Consider the following 27073-nt stretch of genomic DNA (forward strand, 5'->3'; position numbering starts at 1 on the left):
GCCGAGTTCCACTCCGACATCTTCGACGCAGTCCGTGATATCTGGGAGCCGAAGCTCACCGGTCGGCCCCGACAGGGACACTTGGACCCGAACCTCTTCGGTGCCAAGTCTCCCTCTCGGAGCGTCGCCTAGGGTGAACTCGGACCCTACATCCATCTCGGAGCCAATCACTCTAGAGCTGATGACTGCCTCCGTTTCCTCGGAACCAGGACTGTCTTCGGAGCTGGAGAGATCTGCTTTCGAGATGATGAGCGTGCTGTCTCGATCATCAGCTCCATGCAAGGGTACTGATACTTTTCCCCCTCAAGTACCGACCTCTGTCTCAGCACCTTCTCTCTCTTGACAGCAGATCCACAGCCTCAGGAGTCCCATTGGGTGGCCCACAGTCGACGGAGACCTCTCCAGAATACCCTTCTGAGGAGCCCCCTCAGAAGAGAACATGTAAGAGGAAGCATGTAGACTCCGCGGATGAGTCTATCACCTCAGACACTAACCTCGAGGAGTCAGAAGGGTCCCCCAGGTTGTCCTCTGATGATGTCTCCTTTGTAGACATTCTGTAGATCCTAAAGCAGAGAGGCGGCTGGCCTACTGTCACCCCTTCTGATGAGGAGTCAGTGTACCTGAAGGCTTTCAGGTCTCAACTTGCAGCCTCTTGGGTGGCTCCACCTTTTGACGAACTCTTGGACCTGGTTAGTCGAAAGGTGTGGGAGACTCCTGATGCCATAGAGCCAGTCCCCAGAAGACCCAACAAATTTCTCTCGGCCCCAAAAGAGAAAGAGTTTTTGTCCAAGAGCATGCCTGTAGATGCCATAGTGGTGGTGGTGGCCACTAAGAAGGAGCTAGCGGAGACTTTTTCATCTGTCCATCCGCCAAACAAGGAGTCTCAAATGATGGATAGATACGGGAAGTGTATCTTCTCTTCAGTGGCTTTTCTCCTCAGATCGCTGAACTACCACATTTTACTAGGCTTCAGAGTGATCTCCTCAAGGAGTTAGGAAATACTCTTCAAGGTACATCTATTGAAGAAGTCCCTGAGAAGGTGACTGCTCAGTTGTCCACCTTAAATTCCATCATGAACTCCACCATGAGGCTGATCTCCTATGCAGCCGATGGAGCGAGCATGGCAGCGGGTTCAGGAGTTTCCCTTAGGAGACACTCCTGGATGCGCTTATGTTATTTTATGGAGCCTTTGAAGTCTACCTTTATCAACGCCCCCTTTGATGGTTCTTCTCTGTTTGGACCTAAGGTAAAAGATGCACTCACCAGGTGCAAGCAAGAAGGGAAAACTCTTTCTGCCATGGGAGTACATTTTACCGTCCCCTCTAGACCATATCCCAAGGGTCAGAGAGGTGGTAAGATGTGGTTCAAGAAGTCCCAGAGCTTTTTCCCGGATGCACAGGGTGATTCCTCCTTCAGAGGCAGAGGAGGAGGAGCTAATGGTAGATGTTTCCCTAAAGACAGGGGGGGGTCCGCAAAAATAGGGTGGCTGCCATTCCTTTCGAGGCCATCCCTATCAGCGCTCCTGATGTGGGGCTCGGCTGTGCTTCTCTGGAGCCAGTCGGGGGTCACCTATCTTTGTATCCAGAGGCCTGGCTAAACATCACCCAAGACAAATGGGTACAAAGAATAATCACCAGAGGATACTCCATACCCTTTTCTCTTCTACCCCATACTCCCAAGAAGATCCCGGATGTTCCACCCAATCACAGGGATCAAGCAACTGTAGAAGTGCAAAAGTTGCTTTCAAAGAGAGTCATCCAAACCGTCCCCGTAGACCAGATAGGATTCGGAACTTACTCCAGATTGTTTTTAGTGCCAAAAAGAACAGGAGACTGGAGGCCCATCTTGGACCTCAGCAAACTAAATGAATCCATAAAGAAGGCCAAGTTCCAGATGGTTACACTGCAGTCTATACTTCCTCTGTTAGGGAAAGACAGTTGGTTGTGCTCCATAGATCTCCAAGATGTGTACTACTGTATAAAAATGGACAGAGCATTGAGGAGTCATCTTCACTTCCGGCTGGGAGCCAGTCATTACCAATTTCGTGCTCTGCCCTTTGATCTCACCACAGCCCCCAGGGTGTTCACCAAATGTATGGCAATAGTGACAGCTCACCTGAGACATCGTGGATTCCAAGTGTTTCCGTACCTGGACGATTGGCTCCTGACCGCCACCACCAGGCACCTTCTCCTACAAACCAGAGATTCTACCATCCAGCTCTGTTCCCTGCTGGGAATTACAATAAATTGGGAAAAGTCTGCCTTATCGCCCTCTCAGTTTGTGATTTTTATAGGTGCAGAAATAGACACAGTTGCCATGTTAGCTCGTCTACCTTAAGACAGAATTCAAAACCTCAGGCAACAAATTCTCAGTCTACTTCCTCTACAGAAAGTCAAGGCAAGGACAGTGTTGAAATTCCTAGGGACCATGGCCTCCACCATAACTCTAGTCCCTCTAGCCAGATTGCATATGCAAATTCTCCAATGGCTTCTATTTTTCCAGTAGTCCCTTCAGTAACTGCCTCTGTCTCACTATATCCTCATAACAGTGTCTTGTGGTGGATTCAACCCGATCAGCTGACAACAGGAACTCAATTCCTCCCTCACCAACCCATTGCTACTGTGACCACGGATGCCTCACAGATAGGGTGGGGGGGGCTTTATCTAGGCAGGACTGTCCATGGCAAGATCACGAGGCTCACCTGCATATCAATGTCCTAGGGATGAGAGCAGTGCTTCTAGCATTGCAAGCACTTCACGACTTTCTTTTTCTAGGAACGATAGCAATCCAATCGGACAATATGTCAGTGTTATGGTATCTAAACAAGCAAGGAGGAACCAGATCTTACCTCCTTTGTCGGGAGGCTCTTCATGTTTGGAAGTGGGTGATGTCTTCCCAATGCTTTCTAGTAGTAATTCGTATCCTGGGGACAACCAATGTCATAGCCGACAAGCTCAGCAGGGCAATCTTGATGTCTCACGAGTGGTCTCTGAATCAGGAAGTAGCGGAACAGATCTTCCGCAAATGGGGACAGCCTTGCTACGATCTCTTTGCCAGCCCGATCAACGGCAAATGCAGCAGCTATTTCTCCCTTACCCCTCCTCCGGGGGAGTCACCGAGAGACACACTTGTTCACGATTGGCCCCTGGGACTCCTTTATGCATTCCCTCCCTTTCCGCTCATATCCAAAGTGATATAGAAAGTACAGCTATTGGGAAGCAAGATGATTCTCATCACTCCTTACTGGCCTCACCAGATTTGGTTCCCCTTCTCAGGCCTCATCTACTAGACGATCCATGGACTCTGGACCTAGTGCCAGACCTCTTGACACACGTCAGGCTCCCGTCACCCCTGCCTCCACACCTTCAACTTGACAACGTGGCTGCTCCACTTCCATCCCTAGTCAGGCTTCATGATCTTTCACCTGCTGTGACCCATATCCTTACATCTAAGCATAAACCTTCCACTAGGAAGTTATACACTAGCAAATGGCAAAGGTTTTCTATCTGGACAAAAGAAAGAAATGTAGATCCTTACACAGCATCCATCCCTGTGGTGTTAGAATTTTTGTCTGAACTTTTTCATCAGGGGATCAGCTGCTGCCACAAATAGGGTCCAATTGGCAGCAATATGTAACTTTCATTTGGGACAACATGAATCTAATCTCATGTCCCACAGATTATGTAAAACCTTCCTTAAAGGTGCTACTTTGCTGAGACCTCCCTTTAAGGAACCTGTATCTCCTTGGGGTCTAAACTTCGTTCTGTCCTAACTAACTTCCCCGCCTTTTGAACCCGCACATTCGTGTCAATTGAAGTTTCTGTCTTGGAAGACTTTGTTTCTAGTAGCTATCACATCAACTAGACATATATCAGAGTTACAAGCACTGTCAGTTAAGCCTCCTTATTTGATTTTCCACAAAGACAGAGTTTCCCTTCGTACAAATCCTTCCTTTATCCCTAAAGTTTACTGTCAGACTAATTTGAACCAAACTATCGAATTACCTGTATTTTTCCCTAATCATTCTAACACTGCAGAATACAAATTTCATCAACTTGATGTTTGCAGGCAGTTACTACCTTCACAGGACTAAGGAACTCAGAAAGTCAGATTAATTGTTTGTATCCTTTTCTGAGTCTAGAATAGGTCTGCCAGTCTCTGAAGTGACCCTATCTAATTAGATTTTGAGCTGTATTTCCTTCATTTACTCCTCCAATGGAAAGACTCAAGATTAAGGCTCATTCTACAAGAGCCCTGTCCACATCTGCTACCTTCCAAGCCAGAGTTCCAATTGACAGTATTTGTGCAGCAGCAACTTGGGCTACCCCTCATACCTTTATTATTCATTATAAATTGGATTTGACCTCAAGGGGTAGAGCCTCCTTTGGTTCCACGGTACTCAGGAGCCACCCAAGAATAAGGTGCTAGGGACGCTGTCCCATATGTAAGAATGAAGGCGAGATAGGACTACAGAACATAAAGATGTCATGTACTCACCATAACGTTCCATGTTTGTAGTCCATCTCGCCCTTCATTCTTAGGAACCCACCCACCTATCCCCGTCCTGGTAGGATCTGGAGACAGGATAATGTTACCTTTGGTAGGGTGGAGACGTTTCATTATTGTTGTTCTTTCTGGATAACCTTTTTTCTATCTTTCTATAGTTTAGCAGCAAACAAGATCTGGGGATTGTACTAGTGCACTATGGGATACCTACCTAGCCATGAGCCAACTAAGAGACTTTGAGCTTTGTAATAGGCCGAGTCGGAGCAGAGGATCGGCTCTGAACCCCATATATAAGAATGAAGGGCGACATGGACTACAAACATGGAACGTTATGGTGAGTTCATAACTTCTTTTTTCTAGACAAGTGCCTCCTAAGTCTACTCAAACCCCTACCTCCCAGAAGACTGCTTTTCAGGATAAGCCAGGTTCCATGCGACAGTTCATTTTCCCTTTTCCTCAGCCAGTTTCCCTTATCCCTCCATCTTGTCTTGTTTCTTCTAAATTGGTTAAAGATCACAGCAGACTCTTGGGTTCTGTCCATTACCTGAAAGGAATATTTCATGGTTTGGAAATCTCTTCTGCCTTTTTTTTTTGGGTATCCCACAACCTCCTTGGGAACAATTTCCTCTTTTCCCAGAGGTGTTACATTCTCGTTTGGTTCACTGCACCATTCAGGCTGTGACTCCTGCCCAGGTGGGGAGGGCTTTGTTTTCCCAGAAAGGAGGGCACTTGGAGACCAGTTCTGGATCTTGCCAGCTCAACACCTTTCTCAAGATGCGTTCATTTTGAATGTTGTTTCTTCAGATTCTATTTCCCCTTCTACCTCAGGCCTTTCTAGTCTTTCCGGATCTCAAAAGATGCCAGTCTTCATACCCCCATCCATCCTGTTTTTTCAGGAAGATTTTTATGTGTCTCTGTTTCTTCCTTGCATTTTCAGTTCTCTGCTTTGCTCTTTGACATCTTTACTGCCCCAGGGGTATTCACCAAATTCCTTGCTGTGGTCATTGCCTTTTGCAAGATGAGAGGAATTCAGATCTTTCCCCTGTTTGGATGATCTACTCATTCAGGCTTACTCCCCCAGTGCTGTGCCTCAGGTTCTCCAGTTTACTATTTCCCTGTTACAGAGTCTGGAGTTCACCATTCCAAGAGTGAGTTTTAATGCCTTCGCAGGATCGTATTTCCCTTTGTTGCAGGCTTCAGACCATCCCCATGCTGGCATCTCTGCCTACCCCCAAGGCCCTATCTCTCACTGCTTTTTTCCAGTCTCTTCTTCCTCTGGCTTTTGTCATGGCCAAGGAATTTGTCAGGATCCTCAAGTTCATGGCTTCCACCATTGCCATTCTCCCTCTGGCCAGACTCTACATGAGAAAGCTTCAGTGGTATCTCAAGTCAGTGTGGCTCCAGTATTGCCATCCCCTGGACTTTCTGGTAGTATTCCTTCCCTGTCTAAAGCTTTAGCTTCAGTGGTGGATTCATCAGTTCTTTTAACCCAGGGGTTACTTTCCAAGCTCCAATCCCAAATCAAGTGCTCTTTACAGATGCCTCAGACAGGGGATGGGGGGGGGGTGCTCCTTTGGCTCTCTCAGGGTTCAGGGTCTCTGGTCTTCTTCTCAGTGGTTGGACTAAATAGATAAAAGGTGATGAGGGTTGTGCTTATAGCTCTTCAGACTTTTCATTGCCTCTTTCTTCCTAGGCCCCTCAAAATTTTCATAGACAATACCACAGTGATGTGGTATGTGAACAAATTAAAGGAAATACAAGGTCCTCTCTTCTTTGCAGACTAGCTCTTCTGGTATGTTATCAGCTGTCCAGTATCAAGTGACTCTTCAGGCAGTTTACATTCCCTCGGAGCACAATCTAGGGGCAGACTGTTTGGTCAGGTCCAGCACACAAGCTGACAAATGGGCGCTTCACAGAGATGTGTTCCTGGACATTGTCCCTCAGTGAGGTATTCCACAGGTAGATCTTTTTCTCTCTCCTCTGAACAGACAACCTCTTCTATTCTGTTCTAGAGTTCCAAGTCCTCTGTCTTGGAAAGTGGGGGTCCAGTCTTTTCCTTGAAAGGGGATGTTTTCCTTCCCTGCCCTTCCTCTGCTACCAAGAGTCTTGCACAAAATCAGGCAGGTCTCTCCCAAAATCTTACTAGTGACTCCCTTTTGGCCCAGACAACATTGGTTTCCCCTTCTTTCTCATTTGGCCAGGGGCAATCCCTGCAAGCTACCTCACCGGGTGTATCTTCTCGCGCAAGATAAGGGGTCTCTTTTCCATCCTAACTTGTTAACTCTTCAGCTGACACTGTGGGTGACAGGGTTTTGATCCCTTTTAGGCACCTCTTTTCTGAAGACATGCTTTGGGTCCTGCAGGCAGCCAAGAAATCCATTATCAGGAAATCATATATGTCCAAATGGAAGCAATTTTCTGTCTGGTGCCTCTGTCGCCATCAGGATCCCCTTTCTGTGGCGACTCCTGTTGGTCTGTCTTTGTGTGATCTGCTTCATGCTGGGTAAGCGCATTCTTCAGTTAAAGCTCACTTGTCAGCCCTTGACTCCTCTTGTGGCCTCTAGAGTTGAGGTCAGTCAATTTCATAATGGTATCCTTCACGTCAGGCCTCCCAGGAAGTGAATTCTGCCCTCCTGGGTTTTCAGTTTTGTACTTGAAAAATTGACTCTGGCAGCTTCTTGAGCCTGCTTCTTCAGCTTCCTTACAACATTGTACTTGCAAGACTGTTCTTTTTTTGGCCCTCACTTCAACCAAGAGAATTTCAGGCTCTTACAGCTGTTCCTCCTTTCCTAGTTTTCCACAGGAACAGGATGTCTCTCCGTACTAATCCTTCTTTAACACCCAAGGCAGTCAGTGAGTTGTCCCTTAATCAGTCTATTCATCTTGCTTCCTTTTTTCTTCTCTGTAGTCTGTCAGTGAGAAGGCTCTTCATACCTTTAATTTGCATAGACATCTCAGATTATTATTTGGATAAAACTAAAGTTATTCGTAAAGTTCAGCTGCTTTTTGCTTCTTTCTTCCCAGGTCTGTGGGTTTGGATGTCTCTAAGCAATCTGTCTCTTCCTGGATTTTTAATGATATTTCTTTCTGTCATTCTTTTCATGGTAACTGTCATTTCCTCTTCAGTAAAGGCACATTCTGCCATGGCAGTTGCTTCCTCTGGTACTTTTTTCAAGGAGCTGGATACCCTGGTCCTCTGTTCATACTTTCACTAAAAATTACAAGTTGGATGTTATTTCCAGGGCCAGAACTGGCTTTGCCAGGGCTATCATGCATGGGTTTCTGGAAGGCTCTTCCATGCCATCATCTTTCCAGTCTTCCTGTTGAGCTGTTGTACTCTCCTTTAAGTTATGAATACTGTAACAGTATTATGGAAGGACATAGTACAGTTGTGTAAAATCTTACCATAATGGTAGATATCTTGTCTTCATTGTTGCAGTATTCGCTCTGTACTGCTTAACCTCTTAGAGCCAGAAGTCTTGGCAAAACCATGTATAAAGTGGGTCAAAGGCCCAAAAATAGGGACTTTTTAAAATATTGCTCTTACAAACTTAGGAAGTTGATAGAATAACAGCCTTTGCATTAACATGAATTTTTCTGAAGAGTATGAAGTCTGAAACTCACATTTCTGTTATTTTCTAACTTTAGTCTTTAATGATTTTCCACTAATTTGCCAGAAAACTACAAATCTGATGTTGTTAATCTTCTTCCCATTCATCACTGATGATGGGTTCGGTTCCGAGCCCTTCGGAACCGTGTTGGCCTAGTACCAAGCTCACTTACTACAAAATCTCTTGAACTAAGCTGCTACCCACAATGCCCTTCTCCGTTACCTCAGATCTCGTTTGCCACACAGCCATATAGCAGCGTTTCACCGATCTCTCCAGCTAAGTGTTCTGTTTTATTGATAATTGTGTATGTTTGAACTTTCTTTCCTAATCTCACTCTTTTACCCTTATTTTATCTAACTAGCTGTACCCATTGGGTATTTCTTATACCATCATTGGTACGCCCTCTCCTTACCCTTGTGGTATCGCTTGATACCATCGTTGGTATCTTCTTCTGTTTCTTCCTTCTTTCTTTTTAGATACTAGTAGTGTGTGTATTTTGTGTGTATGGAAATGTCTGACAAAAAAGGGACATCGAGGTTTAAACATTGCACCTCTTGCAATGGCAAACTCCTTAACAGCGACTCGCACGATGACTGAGTTTATTGTCTGGGGTTTTTCACCTCTCTGTTAAACCTCCTTGCCAGATTTGTCTTAAGTTTTAGTCAGTGGATGCTGAACGAAAGGAAAAACAAACTGATTTTGAAAGGCCTTTTAGTTTCTCCTTTCTCAGATTCCCCTTCTGTGTCAGAGGTCTCAACCCCTCCAGTGAAGGACAAAAAATGTCCTCATTCAGATTCCTATTCACTGTCTGGTGATAAGGGCAAGTCTCACAAACATAAGACCCACAAATCTTCATCGGAGCATAGGATTGCTTCATTGGCTCTGACTATGACTACTGCTTCTGCTTCTGTTCTGAGCGCTGCTCCAATTGCCACTTTGACCGAAGTCATAGACATTACAGAATTTTCGAAGTCGGCGCCAACGTCAGCATCGACCTCTACAGCACCAACCCTGCCTTCCATGTCAGCTACAACCTTACTTTCCATAACAGCTACGGCACCGACTTTGTCTTTTATCGCACCAAAAGCGATTTCGACCCACGCAATTCCTTTCGAACCGTAGCTTCGACTCCAAGTGCCTCCTTGGCACCGAGTCCTTTTTCTACGCCACTGATTCCTTTACTACCTGTCTCCAAGTTAGAGACTACGGTGCCACTAACTCAAACACCACGGACCCGATACTCCCCTTCTTTGGATCATTTCCTAGGTGAGAAATACAGCCACTTTCTGGACAGACCATTCAGGAATGTCCACGAGGTCCACCAGAAGTATTTCTGAATTCGATGTGTTGCACCTGTTGGATCAGCTGTTGACAGCCAGAGGGATAACAAATGTTCCTAAGACTCACCCCCCTTTGGGGTTTGGGTCTGTCGCTCCCAGGACTCCCCACGTATATTCCTCCTTCAGATCCGTTGGTTCTGAAGCCCATTGCTCCAATGTCCTTTGTGGAAACCAGTTCCTCGGCGCTGACAGTGACTCTCACTGAAGCTTTGAGGCCACCCCTTTGGGTTTCAGATCCACTGGAACCGTCCCTTCCTCAGACTCATGGTTGGGGGGCGGAATCCACGGTCCTGAGCACGGTTCTGAGCATTTTATCAGTTCCGTCCTTTGATCCGGGGATAACGTCTGCCCCAATCTTGCTTGAGGCTCTATCCCTGGGAGCGGGTCTGGCGGAGCGGGGTGTGACCCCAGTTCAGAGGTTGTCCTACTCTGTTCCGGGCTCCCATTCCTCTTCGAGCGGGCCTGCTTTTTCCGGGTGATGGAGAGGGTGCTTGCTTCAGGAAGTGCTCCTCCGACGTTGGAACTTCACCCTGCTCCCTCTGAGCTACAGCTACCATGGGCCACCTCCCTAGGACACTAAGAGCAGAAGCCTCAGGAAACCCCAGTTCAGGGTACCCATCCTTCCGAGTCTTCCTCAGATATACCCAGAGGAACCTCCTTGGAAGAAGGCATGCAAGAGAAAACACATTGACTCTCCTGAAGAGTCTTTGACAGAGGATATGGACTATGATGATGGGGAGGTGTCCCCATGGTCACCCCCTGACGATGTCTCCTTCGGAGACATCCTGGAAATATTGAAACAGAGGGGTGGCTGGAAGCCCTCTAACCCTTCCTCGGAGGAGTCCATCTTCCTGCAGGCTTTTTGCTCTCTGCCTTCTACCTCTTGGGGGACCCCCACCAGCCGACGAGTTAGTCTAGCTCGTTGTGCAGCATGCGTGCCAGAACCCTGACTTTATTGAGGCCATTCCCTGGAGATCTGATAAGATTCTTTCCCCACTGGAGGAGCATCCCCACTGGTCCAGAGGTTTGCCAGTTAATACTATGGTGGTGGTGGTAGCAGCCACTAAAAAAGATCTAGCGGATGAAAGTCCTACTGTTCACCCACCCAGTAGAGAGTCCCAGGCTGTGGACAGACTGGGGAAGTGTGTTTTTGCTTCAGCGACCTTTGCTGTCAGGTCCCTGAACTACTTGGCACATTTCATGAGACTCCAAAGAGATCTGATTACTGAACTTTCTGGAGCCCTCGCGGGTCAAGTTTCTGATGTGGCACGAGACAAGGTTGCCTCTCAACTTGCCACCCTTGAATCTATCTCTGATTTGTCCATGAGGTTGCTCTCCCACACAACCGAAGGGGCAGCTAGAGCTGCTGGTGCAGGCATAGTCATGAGGCGTCATGCCTGAATGAGCATCTGTGACCTCGTGGACTCCTTCAAGTCCTCCTTTTTGAACATCCTTATTGAACCATCTTCCTTATTTGGTTCTAAAGTAAAGGACACACTGGCCAGGTGTGAGCAGGATGGAAAGACCTTGTCTGTTATTGGCCTATGTTTTTTCAAGTCCCAATGTTCTTTTTCCAGGAACCAGAGGAGTGGGAAAATATGGCACAAGAAATGTCAAGGTCCTTTCCATAATGCACGTGGCGAGGATTCCCCTAGAGGCAGAGGGGGTTCCAGTGGTAGAAGATGCCCCTTTAGGGCCAGAGGAGGTCCCCGAAACCAAGACTCCAGGGATTTTTTCTCTGAGCGGTCTTATCCACGCTCCTGAAGCATTGCCTGATTGCTTTCCTCTGGAGTCAGTCGGGGCTCGTTTTTCTCTGCACCAAACTGCCTATCGCTCTGTTACAAAAGATCGATGGGTGCAGAGAGTAATCTCCAGAGGCTACTACATCCCTCTAACCTCTCGTCCAGAACCTACAAAGAACCTTCCCAATGTTCCACCCAATCAAAGGAAAGAAACGGCTTCAGAGATAAGAAAGCTGTGTCAAAAAAGTCATCCAACCAGTCCCTCCAGACCAATGCAGATCCAGTTTTTACTCAAGATTTTTTTTGGTGCCAAAAAAGACCGGGGACTGGAGACCCATTCTGGATCTCAGCCATTTAAACAAATCAGTGGTTCAAACCAAATTCTGCATGGTCACTATTCAATCCATTCTCCCTTTTTTTACGGGAAGATGTTTGGATGTGCTCGGTAGAACTCTGGGATGCGTATTACCACATCAAAATGAACAAATGCTCCAGGAGTCTCCTTCACTTCTGGCTAGGAGCCAATCATTACTAGTTCCGAGCCCTGCCATTCGGTCTCTCGACAGCCCCCAGAGTGTTCATGAAATGTCAAGCAGTGGTGACAGCTCATCTGAGACTTTAAGGATTCCAGGTCTTTCCATATTTAGACAATTGTCTCCTTTCCACCCCCACCAAGCGTCTTCTGACCATGACCCTTCATTACACACTCTCACTAGCAGAGTCCCTAGGCATCACCGTACATTGGTTGTGAGAAATCCAATTTACAACCTACCCAACAGCTGGAATTTATAGGGGCAGTTTTCAGTACTCGAACATGCCTGGTATCACTACCTGCTCACAGGCTTCAGAGGTTAAGATTGCAAGTATGGGTGATACTCTGTCAAAGAAAGGTGTCAGCAAGAGAAGTTCTCCAGGCTCTGGGGTCCATGGCTGCAGCCATTCCGATAGTTCTTCTGGCAAGATTACACATGAGACTGTTACAATGGCTCCTATTGTCCCAATGGTTGGCAAATCTACACTCCCTAAACTCACAGATCCTCATTACCAACACTTGCAAGCAGGATCTCCTCTGGTGGATGAGCCAGATGCAGAACTTTGGTGTCGCCCCTTTCAGACTCCTCAACTCAGCACCACGGTGACCCCGGATGTTTCCCTGATAGGGTGGGGGCACCATTTTTAGGGAAAGACAGTCCAAGGCACATGGTCGAGCTTAGAGGCCAACCTGCATATCAATGTTCTGCAGTTAAGAGCAGTGCTGTTGGTGTTGCAGGCATTACATCCGCTCCTTCCAACAGGAACGATTGCAGTTCAGTCAGAAAATATGTCAGTAGTCTGGTATATAAACAAACAAGGAGGAACCAAATCCTACCATCTTTGTCTAGAGGCCATGAGAATTTGGCACCGGGAAATAGCTTCCAACTGCTTTCTTATAGCAATGCATATCCCGGGGAGTTCCAATGTGATTGCGGACAGGTTGTGAGCAGATGCATTCTCCTTCCACACAAGTGGTCTCTCAATCCAAAGGAGACAGCAGAAATTTTCAGCCGATGGGACCAGCCTTGCTGCAATCTCTTCTCCTCCCCTTCGAACAGCAAATGCAGCAGCATTTTTGCCCTCTTTCCCCCAGAGGGGGAGTCCCTGAGAGACGCTCTTACTCACAATTGGCCCACACGTCTCCTCTATGCTTATCCTCCAATTCCCTTGATACCCCTATTTTTAACGAAAGCAATTTGGTTGAGATGCAAGGTGATCCTCATTGCCCCATTCTGGCCTCGTCAAGTGTGGTTCTCCTTTCTCCGGCCTCACCTGTTACAACCTCCATGGATCCTGGACACTCATCTAGACTTAATTTCTCACCCCCAAGGGTTGACTCTCCCAAATCTGTCCACTTTCAAGCTGACAGCTTGGTTTCTCCACTTCCGTTAGTCGCCATGCAGGAAACCCTTTCCTCACCTGGTCGCAATGTCATTCTGGCCTCCCATAAGTCATCCACCAGAAAACTTTACAGGGTTAAATGGAAAAGATTTGCTCTTTGGTCTAAAGAACAGATGCTAGATCCCTTCTCAGCTTCGGTCTCTGTTATACTTTAATACCTTTCTGAGTTTTTTGAGAATGGAGCATCAGCTTCTACCATACGAGTCCATTTAGCAGCTATTTCCAACTTTCATAATGGATTAGAGGGCACTCCACTTATCTCCACCCACCTGTGCAAGACCATTCTCAAAGGAGTGTTTCATAGCAGACTTCCAATCAGGCATCCGTTGGAGGCATGGAATCTCTCCCTAGTATCACAGTCTCTGTCTCTAACCCCAATCCATCTTTTCTCCCCAAAGTGATTTCTGATTTCTCTGTGAACCAATCCATTGAACTCCCAGTGTTTTTTCCAAACTATTCCAATAAAGGAGAATACTGTCTACACTCATTGGACGTACATAGGCAACTACGTTTTTACTTAGACAGGACTAAATCTATCCGCAAGTCAGATCAACTTTTCATTTCCTTTTCTGGTCCAAAAATGGGATATGCTGTATCAGAAGTCACTTTATCAAAGTGGCTCAGAGATTGTATCGCTTTTTCATATTCACGTATAAATGAGCCTAAACCTCACAATATCAAAGCACATTCAACTAGAGTTGTAGCAACTTCTGTTGCTTTTCACTCCAGACCCTCTATGGACGACATTTGCGCAGCAGCCATTTGGGCTAAACCTCACACTTTCATCAAACATTACAAGTTGGATATGGTCTCCAGGGGAAGAGTGACCTTTGGCTCAATGATGCTCAGGATTGTTCTTCCATAACGGCCACCCAAGTTTCTTAGGTAGCCTGGGATTCTGTCCCATCTGTGAGGAATGGGAAGAAAATTAACATTAGATAAAGAAGTTATGTCTTACCATAATGTTCCATCTGTGTTGTTGATCTTCTTCCATTCATCACATCCCACCCTCTTTCCCCCACCAAAGGCTCCTGGTGGATCTCATGGGTCCTTGTGGTGTTTTCAGGGCTTTTGCGCAGAAATGGCCTCTGCTTTTGCAAACTCGGTCTGAGGTAACAGGGAGAAGGGCATTGTGGGTAGAAGCTTAGCACGAGAGTTTTTGGTGTACACGAGCTTGGTATCAGGCCGACATGGTTCTGAGGGGCTCAGAGCCGAACCCATCAGTGATGAATGGAAGAAGATCAACAACACAAATGGAAAGTTATGGTAAGACATAACTTCTTTTTTTATGAAAAATGGATGGAAAATATGAGGCAAAAATCTGGACATTCTCCGAAACTCTGTACTGTTGAGTGGTGTGGGCCTCCTTCCCTCCTGCCTCCTCTGCTATAGCCTATTTTTTTCCTGCCCTTCTATTTGAGGAGCTCTTGTCCTTTTTCTCCTTCTGAATGCACGTTTTTCCTGTCCCTAGGGGCATTCTCTTCCCCCTGGAACCTTTCCAATTCTGAATGTATGCAGCCATACTTCACTCTTATTGCCCTACAACTTGCATGGGAGCGTACGTGTGGTATATGATGCCTGCAAATACTAAAGGCTTTGTTATACTTGTTGCTTGCTGTGCTATCCTTTGCAGGAGATCCCTTAGATCATGAGTACTACAACAGTGAAAGAGAAGGACATCTACTGTTATGGTAAGATTTTGCACAACTGTACTTTATGAGCTCCCCTATTGCGTTACAGTTTTTACATTTGAGCTTAACATATCCAAATGATGTAATGACATCTGCATTTACAATGGGTGTTCTCTTATATTTTCTTAAGTTTATATAGCATGCATATATTTTTGTCATCAGATTGTTTGTTCAGCATTATATAAACATGTTATATTGTGCATTTACAGTTTTTTAAACTGTTTCACTTTATTATTGCATTTATTGGTTTCTCTACTTGCATTAATGTACATGTTTTTTTACATGCAGTTTGTCACTTACCTTATGCATACTTTTGACTTGAGTTGTGGCCAAAAAACATCACAAGACCATCTCACTTACCCAGTCAGCAGTAGTGAAACTTCTTGAAAGCCAGATGGCTTCCCTTGACAAATAGGACACACACACATACACATTGTGTGTGTGTTTGTCTCACTCTGACTGTCACACATGCAAACACACAGTTTGTTTCATGCAGTGTTTAGTACTACAGTACACAATCAGGCTGCATTGTTTGGGTCATTGGAAAAAAATCAGTGTAATGATGTGCAACAAAATCAGATTGTTCTGTTTAAACTGCCCTTTCTTGAATGTAGAATTGTGTACTTCTTGCAACTGTACTTTTAAAGTATACCTTGCTCTTGTCCTTTGTGTCTTTCTAATGGTAAAACAGAAGATATATATTATAATGCAAACATTAATCATATTGAGCTAGCTTTGAAGAACTGTTGATGAGCAACATTGCATTACACTCACGTAAAAATTCCATAAACATTATTTGAGTTTTCTCAGTAGAACATGCTCTTTTCATTGATAAATCTTAGTGGGAAGTTGAAAAACCAGAGGTGATGTCTTTTTCTTATTAGCGAATCTGCTTGGGAATAGAAACATGGCATCTTTAGTCTTTGAATGCAGCCGGATACCTTATTATTCCAGTACATAAACTTAGTATCTTAATGTTCCATATTTGTGAGACTGTCATGCCCTATTTCCCCTACTGGCATGAGGTACAGTACCATAGCTGGGCTTTCGCGGTTAGACAACTTTTTAAAAATAGTTACAGATTAATGCAACCTTTTATTTGAACATTTTCCAATTAATTTGCTTTGTTTTCTTATTAATTTGAAAGCAGATCAGAACAAGGCGATTCCATCCAGCTCAGTTTCAGGGAACCAGACGATATTTCCCCAGGGAAACCCTTTCCCAACCACACGCCCTGGCGAGAACTTCAGGTATCCTTATGCTGTTGTGTGCATTGTCTCACTTAATTGTTTTCTTTTTTTTTTTTGTTATCGTTTTGTTTTTAACTTTATTTAACTTTTTGTCATTTCATATCATTGTTTTTGCATCACATTTCATCATTTCATTTTTCAGTGATTACTTTCTGTCAGATACTTTTGGCCTCCCTGATAAGTCACAGTTACACTTCACTAGGGAAATGATGACCAGGTCAGATTCAGATGAGATTCTTTCCAAGTCTGTCTCTGACTTCAGAGTCTTACAATTTGATATTGCTGTGGTTATTAGTTGTAATACACCTGTTTTTTTTTTTGTTTGTTTTTTTTTTTCAGTACTTCTGTAAGTTAAAAGTTCTTTCACAGTCACCATATTCAGAGATTGGTAACCTCAGAAGTAGTTAACTTTCACTTTGTTTTTCCTCATATGCGGTTTGTTTAATCTTGTAGTTTTAAAAGGCAGTTTTAGTGGAGAAAGCATAGCACTTACTTCAGTTTGATTTTAGCTTCACAGCTACCAGTGTCACTTAGTATGATTATGTGGTAAGAGGCAAGCCATTTGGCCTAATATCTGTAAAATTAGGTGAACATAAAATGATTGTAATGCAAGATACTGCATATCTCCTACACGTCTAGTTGCTTGGTTTTGTGATTTGTGAAATTAATTCCCAAGTCATGGAGTTTGGTTCCAAGAATCGATTATTTTTTATTGTGTGTGTAATTTTGTGTTTTAAGACAGATTACTGTAAAAAACATGTTCTAATTTTGGTAACTGGGAGATAACTCTGCTGAGACTGCCATGAAGGTATCTTTATTTACCACGTCTCGCCTTTAAATGGTTCTTTATTTCTCCTTCAGAGCTTTTACAGTAGTCCCCTTCAAGTTACTCTTTTCCTTGTAGGCACTCTAACATCAGCATTGAGAGAATATCTCATGGAAAGGGTAGGTACCATTTTCTTTGGATCTTTTCTGACCACCTGATATGAGAGCAAAATTTAGAGGTGAGTATTCATGTTTCATTTTTTCCATTATGAAACCTACGAAGTAACAGGAAATTGTAAAGAACTCTGGAAGACGATTTATTATCTTCTTTGGGGAAGGATCATTTTAACTGTAAGTTGGTACATTTAGATTTTGCCACCTTCTGATTTCCATTGGTCCTTACAGTTTCCAGTGCTGTTTCTGTTCCTTATGTAGGCTAATGCTGATGTCATTCCAGTAAAGCAACAAACATTGCTGGTTATGAGACTCCCGTATAAAACCACCATTGATATGTGCTCTTCAGGTCTTGCCGCCATTTGAGAATCAGGTTTCTGCTGTAATTTATTGAATCATAGAATGCATGCGCGTAATTTCCTGTTTTTCCACTGAAAGCTTGAGTAAAAATAATATTTTTGGCTTTCTTTTGCCTTTCTACTTTAGAAAGAGTATTACCTTTTTTTCTTAAACAATTACAAATGTGCTTATGATAGACAAATCACTCTTAAAAGATTTCTAGACCATGTGTTTTTGTTTAGCTCTTGTTCCTAACTTTGGATCTTGTGTTTCTCACAAGTTTAGTAACGCCACTAGGTAAAGCATTTCAGATTCTGCCATAAATAAAGGTTAAAGTTGTTAGAATAACATTATGAGGAAAAAAGTCTTAAAAATATAGTCACAGTATAGAAATGAAAAGAGGGAGAAATCTGATGGACATTTGTAAATGAAGCAGTTTCTGATAAATGCAAAACAATTTAAGTCTTCAGTGAGCTCTGCAGCAAAAAAAGTGTGTTGTCTTCATTGTCTGCTGAAACAAGGACTTCAGAGCCTATCTCTAATGTAAGAAAACTCAGGGATGCCCACTAGCAATGGAAACCAAGACCAATAGTAGTAAGGAAATCCAATCTTTATTAAATGACCACAGAATACGACAAAATGAAATCCAAAATGAGATCAAGCGCTTTCGCTCGGTTAATACCGAGCTTTCTCAAGATAAAAACCAAAGTGCAGTGCCATCAATAAAGAGGTAGTAGTAAGTCACCTGACTCATTCATTAACATAATTATATAATTAGTAAGAACTTAATAGGCTAAATACAAATGTATTATTAAAGTTGATATTTAAAAAAAGCCATTGTTATTAAAAACACGTAATTATATTTGTAAAACTTGGTGTGGATATGTATTAATAAACATATAAAAAACATCAAAACCACTTGCAATCCTTGCTGCATAAAACTAGTAAAAACCTGTTGTACAAACTCAATTCAAGTGCATGAATGACCCTCATCTGAACATTTAAATACCTAACTACACTTCCAACCTATTATAAAACTTTGAAGTGCACAGAAATAAAAAATAAATTTATACAAATTGGACAAAATCTTACTAATCAAGGTCCATGATGAAAATACCTTAAAATACATTTAAAAAAATAAGTAAATGTATAAAAAATGTGATGTTTAATACATCCTGTTAAAAACAGTTGTAAGTTGAATAATGACAAAAAAAATAAAACAGTAAACTGTGCAAAACCTTCATGAAGAGATCTGTAGAGGTTACTCATAATTGGGCCATCCTCAGCTTCAAGGCACTACTGATATTAATATTTTCATTGAGACCGGGGGGTTTTCCAGCATCTAACCTAAGCTGCCAGAGGAGCTCTTTGTATTCCAACCTGGTCTCCCAGTCCCCGCCCCTAGCATCTGGTGTCACTTGTTCTAAAACCATGAATTTAAGCTCCATCTTGGGACAAAGGCTAAAATGTTTATAAAAAGCACTAGTCTCTTTACTTCTGGTGACATCATAGAGGTGTTCATAAATCCTCCTTCTCAGGGGCCTTTCAGTTTTCCCTATATAGAAACTAAAACAGCATGTGCATAGACCTAAATAAACTACGTCTTTCGTTCCACAATTCGAGTAACGATCAGCGTGAAAAAGGAACTTCCTGGATGGAATATAGAGTTTACTGTCATTGATAATGGCAGTACACTGCTTACAAGCCCCACATTTATAAGTACCCGATCTGGAATTTCCTGATGATGACCTTGAAATTTGTTTCCTTTCAAACAATTCCTTTAAATTAACATCTCTCCTCCTGACAAATCTAGGATGTTCTTGAACCAGTAAATCCAAACAAATGGAAACAGCGCACCAACTGTGGAAATGAAGCTTTGTTGTAGTAAAATCACATATAACTATGAAGCTTTGTTGTAGTAAAATCACATAAACGCTTTATTATCCAAGTGCGTTTTCGTCCACATCAACAGAAAGACTTCATCAGACAAAATAATTAATTCTAATTACCATTAAATACTCTAATTAAAATAAAATTATCCAATAGTGTTGTTTGCATCCTATCTAAACCAATAAAACATAAAGGCTCATTATGTTAGGAATTCCATAGGTACTTAGTATAGTATTAAATCGTGTTTAAAACATTATTACTACATTAAACCCTTTAAAATCAATTAATTGCATATTATCATTGTGTATAAATGAATTCATTTGTATAAATAATCAAATATAATAAATAGTCTTGATTTAAAAAAATATTAAGAGTTTTACTATTTATTAAAAACTCAATCTATTACTATTCAAATAGCACCATCTACTGTTCATATTGTATCTATGCAAGCTTATTCTATATTTTAGCTGCTCTCAACTTTAAAACTGAGGATAAAGAAATATGTTCATTTAACCCAGGTAACCTAGTGGCCTCTAACAGTATTTGCCACCATAATTCTTTGAACTCAAGCCATTCTTCCCAGAGACCACCTCGCATCTCCTTTTTAACCTGCTCAAGCACTAAAAACAAAAATTTAGAATCTTTACATACTTTTGTGTGTTTATATAAGGCATTTGTTTCTTTATTCTTAAATATCTCGTATGTATGTTCGTAAACTCTTTTTTTCAACGCTCTCTCCGTCTTACCGACGTAAAATGAGTTGCATTTCACACACATAGCCATATATACAACCCCTTTTGATTCACAATTATAATGACCTATACTGTAAATGTTGATGTCCCTAGTGTCCAAGTAGACCTCTCTTGAACCACATTCTTCAGTTCGTCATGTAGAGTGAGGACTAACCAATGCCTAACCAATGCCTCAAGACCACATCTTCGATTTCAGAAAAACTATTAGAATAGGTATAAATAAAATTATTGTGGAACTCAACATAATTGTCCTTTCCATCCCCTTTGGCCAAAGTAATACCACTTTCTAATAGCGGGGGATATTTAAGTTCCCTGTTCTCTATAACTTCTTGGGCCAAGGTATTAACAAGTAAAGTGGGATAACCCCTTTAAGCAAACAATGTTTTTAAAAAATTCACTTCCTCCAAAAAATAATCAAGGGTACTGGACATCCTAGTTGCCCGGATGAATTGCCCTTTGACAATGCCTTTCTTTTGATGGAAAGGATGCCCACTTTCAAAATGCAAATATGAATTGGAAAATGTGGCCTTCCTATATAGCTTGGACTGAAACTTATGGTCAGTGTAGTCTTTGGAAAGGGTAACATCAAGATAATTTAACTCATCATGACTAACATTGTAAGTGAAGGACAAAAAATGGGTGGTGGAATTAATGTAGTTAATGAAATCATAGAAACATAGAAGCATTTCAGAGTTCTGCCATAAATAAAGGTTAAAGTTGTTAGAATAACATTACGAGTTAAAAAGTCTTAAAAATATACAGTCACAGTATAGAAGTGAAAAGAGGGAGAAATCTGATGGACATTTGTAAATGAAGCAGTTTCTGATAAATGCAAAACAATTTAAGTCTTCAATGAGCTCTGCAGAAAAAAAAGCATGTTGTCTTCATTGTCTGCTGAAACAAGGACTTCAGAGCCTATCTCTAATGTACCCAGAGCTGGTTCTTTGGTTTGAATGCTTCACCCTGTTAAAATTAAAATAACACCCTGTCAGAATATTTTTTTCAAATGCAGGAATTGACACATTCACATCCTAAAATTATTTAGCGAGAAAGTTGTCTGTACATTTCCTAAAGAGTTAATTTCTGAGCTGTAGAATAACCACTTTTATCAAGGGAAGAGTTGTTTAAGAAGCTGCATTGACACATATGCAACAAACATTAGTCTCTAATGTTGACCAGCATTATTATGATTGTTGGATAGAAATCCGAGAACCAATAAAGGTTATAGAAGAAAAATAAGACCATGCAGCCTATCCACAGGTCCCCAAAAAAACTTTACTATCTACAAGTGACCTTTTTACTGACACAAATATCTGTCTGTCAACTTTTTACCCAAAACGTAACAAAACAACACTTCTCAAACTGTATGGTATGTTGTAAAAAAATACCAGTTTTCAGCTTTCATTCTGAGACAGGCAGGAAATACTGTGCTGCCTTTTAAATTCATGATTTCTTTCCAGAGGTGGCAAGAAAGTCAAAGCATAAGCTGTGTGACTGAGAGGTGTGAAGCAAAAGCACAAGAGTTCTGGGGTTACAGCAGGGCTAGGAACACTGCACGTGCTGGGGTTACAGCAGGGCTAGGAACACTGCACGTGCTGTTTTGCTTGTGCAGAGTGTCACGTTTCTTTTATTGACACAGGCTTCCTTGGCTGACGGACTAGTTAGTACCTGTGGCAGCCTGAATGAAAAGAAATGCGATCATAGTGTGAAGGAGCAAGTTATTCTTTTTGTAATAGCACTGTGCAAGCATGCCATTGACCATCAGTCTATAAATGGCAAGTGTTTAAGCAAGTGTATGTTTTAGAGAAGAGTCTGTAGGACACTGGTTCAGATTTAATACTGGAACATATAAGCCATAATTTTAATAATTATTAATAGGAACTACATTTACAGTTTTGCAAAGGCACAAAAACGTGTTTCATTCCTCATGGACATGAGAGCCATTCAGCAAGTACCACAGCGAGAGCAGGGACAAGGATTTTACTCAAGGCTATTCTTAGTACCCAGAAAGGACAAAGCCTGGAGACCAATACTGGATCTGTCTATCCTAAACACATTCCTGGATATTCCAAAATTCTAAATGTTAACTCTGCAGCAGCTTCTGCCCATGCTGGGCAAGAAGGCTTGTCTTGTGACTTTAGATCTAAAAGAGGCATACCTGCATGTCCCAATCAGACAATTATGCAGAAGATACCTCAGATTTATAGCTGGCTCAATGCACTACCAGTTCTCTGCACTGCCCTTTGGCTTATCTGCTGCACCCAGGTTCTTCACAAAATGCCTGGCACCAGTAATTGCATTTTGCAGACAAAGAGGAATACAAATATATCCTTACTTGGACGACTGCCTTATTCAAGCAGAGAACAAGGACATTCTACTACAGCATCTGGTGTTTGAAAAAGATTACTAACAGGTCTAGGGTACACAGTAAACGAAAAGAAATCAAAACTCGTACCCTCTCAAGAGATAATATTCCTGGGTGCAAGCTTAAATACAACTGCCCAGATGGCTTATCTCACACCAGACAAATACAGACAGCTGACTACTTATTTCAGAATGCTGACAACAAAGACCCAGTTATCTGCAAGAAAAATTCTGCAGGCTTTGGGCTTCATGGCATCCTGCATACTGCTAATTCCATATGCAAGACTGCATATGAGGAAACGTCAATGGTATATAAAAAGTGTTTGGACTCAACATTGCCACAGCCTGGAAACAATAATTACCCTCATTCCCTGCCTGCAACAGGAGTTTCGATGGTGGGCAAAAGCCTGTCACCTCAACATGGGACAGCCATTCACCTTACCTGCAGCCAGGCAGACATTGACAACAGATGCATCAGATTATGCCTGGGGGGCCCATATGGCAGGAAGATGTATTCAGGGCACATGGTCCACAAGTCAAATGCATCTACATATCAATCAAAAAGAGATGCTAGCTGTTCAGAATGCCCTGACAGCCTTCAAGGATCTACTTCATCCAGGGCAACTACTGATAAAGACGGACAATACTACAGTCATGTGGTACATAAACAAGCATGGGGGCACGCATTCCTACCCCCTCTGCAGACTAGCCATGAACTTGTGGGATACAGCACTGACTTACCAAGTACATCTGCAGCACAATTCCTGCCTGGAAGGATAAATACTCTGGCAGACAATCTAAGCAGAAGCCTAATGGATCCCCACAAGTGGAAATTGGATCCACAAGTCTTCAGCATGATAACAAGGAACTGGGGATGCCCAGACATAGACCTATTTGCCTCTCCTCACAACTGCCAACTACAGAGATTCTGCACAAGGACTTATCACAAGCAAGCATGGAAAGTGGATGCTCTGTCTTTCAGCTGGGAAAACCTAACAGTATATGCCTTTCTGCCTCTCCTCCCCAAGGTACTCCTCAAGGTCAAATAAGAAAAGCCAAAAATGATACTGATTGCCCCAGACTGGCCCCTCCAGCACTGATACCCAATCCTAAAGAGCTTGTCTCAATGCCCAGCTTGGACATTACCTCAAATTCCTCAATTACTGACCCAACAGGAAAGTCAGATACTGCACAGCCATCTCAGAACCTTAAACCTGGCAGCATGGTGGATAATGTAGCCATTCAAGACACACCTCTCTCTAAAGCAGTGATGGATGTTATTTTGGAGGTCAGGAGGCCTAGCACCAGAAAATCTTATGCAGAAAAATGGAAAAGATTCTGTGCTTGGAACCAGGCACAAGGTATTGACACGACTGTTCCAAATATTCCTCAGATTTTGCAATACTTAACTGAGATGCTGGATAAAGGCCTTTCCTTTTCATCAATTACAATTCATGCCTCTGCCATTTCAGCTCATTACAATACAGAACAACCTATATTTCCTCATCCATTACTAAGGCAGTACCTCAGAGGGCCAGAAAACATAAGACCTCCAAGGAGAGCACCAATACCTGCATGGGACCTCAACTATGTCTTGGAAAAACTCACACTGCCTCCATTTGAGCCAGCTTCTGCAGCTGATATAAAATTCTCATCCTGGAAAACAGCTCTGCTCCTAGCAATAACCTTCGCTAGACGAGTCTCAGAGTTACAGGCACTCATGGCTGTGGAACCTTTTATCATTTTCCATCCTGACAGGGTTTCTCTAAGGACAAACCCTACATTTATGCCTAAGGTAGTGTCCAGTGTAGCCCTTAACCAAACAATTTATTTGCTTACCTTTTACCCATACCCACAGAATAAGGGTGAGAGACTCCTGCATTCTTTGGACATTCACAGACAGCTATGCTTCTACTTGGACAGAACCAAAGCTTTCGGAAAGATTGAACAACTTCTAGTGGCATATGCTGCAGGATCACAAGGAAAGCCTATCTCCAAACAGACTATTTCAAAGTGGATAGGCCACTGCATTCATTTCTGCTATTCACAGCATGGCAAATCAGTGCCTAAGGACATTAGGCCACATTCAACCAGAGCAGCAGCCACTTCAGCAGCCTTCCTCAGAGGAGTACCAACCAGTGACATCTTAGAGGCTGCAACTTGGAGTTCAGTGCATACTTTTACAAAGCACTATCACTTACCTCTCTACTCCAAATCCAGGGCAGGCTTTGCCACTGCAGTTCTGCAGGGCCTGATAGCCTCTCCTAATCGTATTTAGCTCCAGCCTCCCAACCATAGCTTTGGGATTCAACCCAATTGTAATGATTGCAACAGTGAAACATGATTAACATAGTACAGTTGTGTACCTACCATAAATGTAGATGTTCGAGTGTATTCACTGTTGCAGTCCAGGTTACCCTCCCACCTTCCCCCTTTTCCTTGATGGGACCTATCTGTACTTCTCTGTTCTATACAACCTATGTGGTGTATTTGCTTGTAGATGAAGGAAAAGTTGTGTTTTGTGTATGCATGCTTATTGGCATAATTTAGCCTACCATTTTAGGGGCACCTGACATCTGGGGCAAGAAAAACTGAAGAAAATGGCGTCGGCTGCATCTTTTATACCCCTGGCGCACTGATGTCAAGGAGGAGGCGACAGCAACCGACGCCGGATCTAGACTTTGGAACTCGGGCCGACTGCGGGTAGCCTGCCAGCAGGATAACCCAATTGTAATGACTGCAACAGTGAATACACTCGAACGTCTACATTTATGGTAGGTACACAACTGTACTTTGTGTATACTGTCCAACGAAGAAAATCCCAACATCCTGTTTTGAGTTTAACAGTACCAACTTCCCAGGTTATTATTTGCAAAAAGCCGTGATATTTACAGCTGTCCCCAGAATGAAGTTGCTCCATTGTTTCTTAAAAATGCTTAATTGATGAATGTGTTGTATTTCCACTCCCACTGTAATTCTGGTGAAATGCGACTGTTATTGACTTGGGATGATCCGAGTGATTTTTGATTCTCAAAAATACACTAAACTTGTTAAAAAATCGTGTTTTCTGTTATAGGTAGAGATGAATACAAAGGTATCTATATGTTATGCAGCTGTGCTCCAGATAACAGGTCCTTAGCAGTTCATTGTTGCAGTGCCTTTCATTCAACAGTTAAGTCCATTTTTAAATCCTTTTGTTTCTTTGCAGATCTGTACAACATCCTAATAGGCCATGCTTTCATACAGAGTCAAGCATTTTGTTGTTCAGACCTCTTTGTTCCATAGATTATGCAGCAATTTTAATAATTCTACTTTCAGCTAGCACTGTTATTGTTTCATTGTCTCCCATAGACTGTCCTTTTGATCTTGCTTCTTGCCTCCCCATTCATTCCTTCTGTAACATGCTTTCTGTTAACTTAGCCCAATATGACTCTTCATTGGCTAGAACTAGTCCTTTTTAGAAGGATTAAAAGCACATTCATCCAGTGCTGGGCACTAAGAATAGTGGTAGAGATTGATCTGTGGAGCTAGTGGCCTTCATCTATCTGATGTTTATTTATATGTTTCTTTTGCATGCCCAAATGAATGTGTCCCAGTTAGTCCTCAAACCTTTCTTTGTTGTCGTTGTTGTGTCTTTCGGCTTTTCCTGGTTAGGGGTCGCCGCAGCGGAACTCCGGTCCGCTAATGATTGGCAGTAGATTTTTACGTACCGAGTTGCCGGCCCTGATGCACAACCTTCAACGAAGGTACGCCCATTCACGCATGTCTCCACACAGAAGACATTCTAGCTGAGACTCGAACAGGACAACGTCTTACTGTGAGGCGACAATGCTACCGCAGCACCACCACCGCAGTCCCTCAAACCTTTCTTTGTATGAAGACATAATGATCATATGCATGTACCCTGCACCATTGTATACTTTCTCCCATTTAGTATCTGCTTTTTTATCACAGTCTAGAGCTGCTTGGGTACCAGTAACTACTATTAGGGCTCTTTATTACAGTATCTGGTCATGCAACCCATCCCACCTCAAAGAAGGAGAGCTGTCTTGTGATTGCCTGCTTCTCCCCCCCTCCAGATATGCTTGTGTAAGAATCAGCAACCAAACCCTTTGCACTGATGGTATATTATGATTGTGTGAACCATTAAAGTGCTGATGTTCTTCATGTTTTACTGTTACAGTCATCACATTTGGGTTATCTGCCTGCAGGTAGCCCTCAGCCGGCCTGAATACCAGGGTCTTGGATTCCTGTGTCGGATGCTGTCTCTTCTTCCATGACGTCAGGTCTTCAGGGATATAAAACATGCAGCCGACACCATTACATCAGTCTTTCTTGCCGCGCGGTGCCCAAAGCAGAAGCAGTTCACAAGTGCTGGTCGGCCGACTCCTGAGATTTTCGTTTTCGAGTTTCAGAACCAAAGTCTTCAAAAAAGCTAAGTACCCCATTAGGGATCCTTTTTCTTCCTCTTAACTAATGTCAGTAAAAGTTAACAATTGTATTACCTTTGGAAAGCAAATACCTCATAAAGATTTTAATTCGTACTACATTCTTTGCTTAGGCCCAGACCACGACGTCCCTCGCTGTCGGTTTTGTGCCTTGTTCAACCCCCAAACTGTTTGTCATCGGGCTATTTTTGCAGAAAATTACTTTGGTATTTGGTATAACTATCCAGAAATGCCTTTGGTAAGCCATCCGACTACCGATATTCTGA

The 27073-nt window shown here is 42.9% G+C and overlaps 1 protein-coding gene across 7 annotated transcripts in view; it reads left to right on the forward strand.

Moving 5' to 3' along the window:
- Window positions 1–27073, forward strand: part of ARNT (aryl hydrocarbon receptor nuclear translocator) — a 2399029-nt gene that overhangs the window by 2046330 nt on the left and 325626 nt on the right. For 4 of the 7 annotated variants that reach the window (XM_044080044.1, XM_044080042.1, XM_044080046.1 and 1 more), the window contains one exon: window positions 15973–16075. In XM_044080044.1, the coding sequence (XP_043935979.1) occupies window positions 15973–16075 (103 nt within the window). The remainder of the gene's footprint in view (window positions 1–15972; window positions 16076–27073) is intronic. The other 3 variants (XM_044080045.1, XM_044080043.1, XM_044080047.1) reach the window with 1 other exon arrangement.

Source organism: Protopterus annectens, chromosome 8.part0, assembly GCF_019279795.1.
Source record: "Protopterus annectens isolate FY-2018-M chromosome 8.part0, PAN1.0, whole genome shotgun sequence".
Classification (NCBI taxonomy): domain Eukaryota; kingdom Metazoa; phylum Chordata; order Ceratodontiformes; family Protopteridae; genus Protopterus; species Protopterus annectens.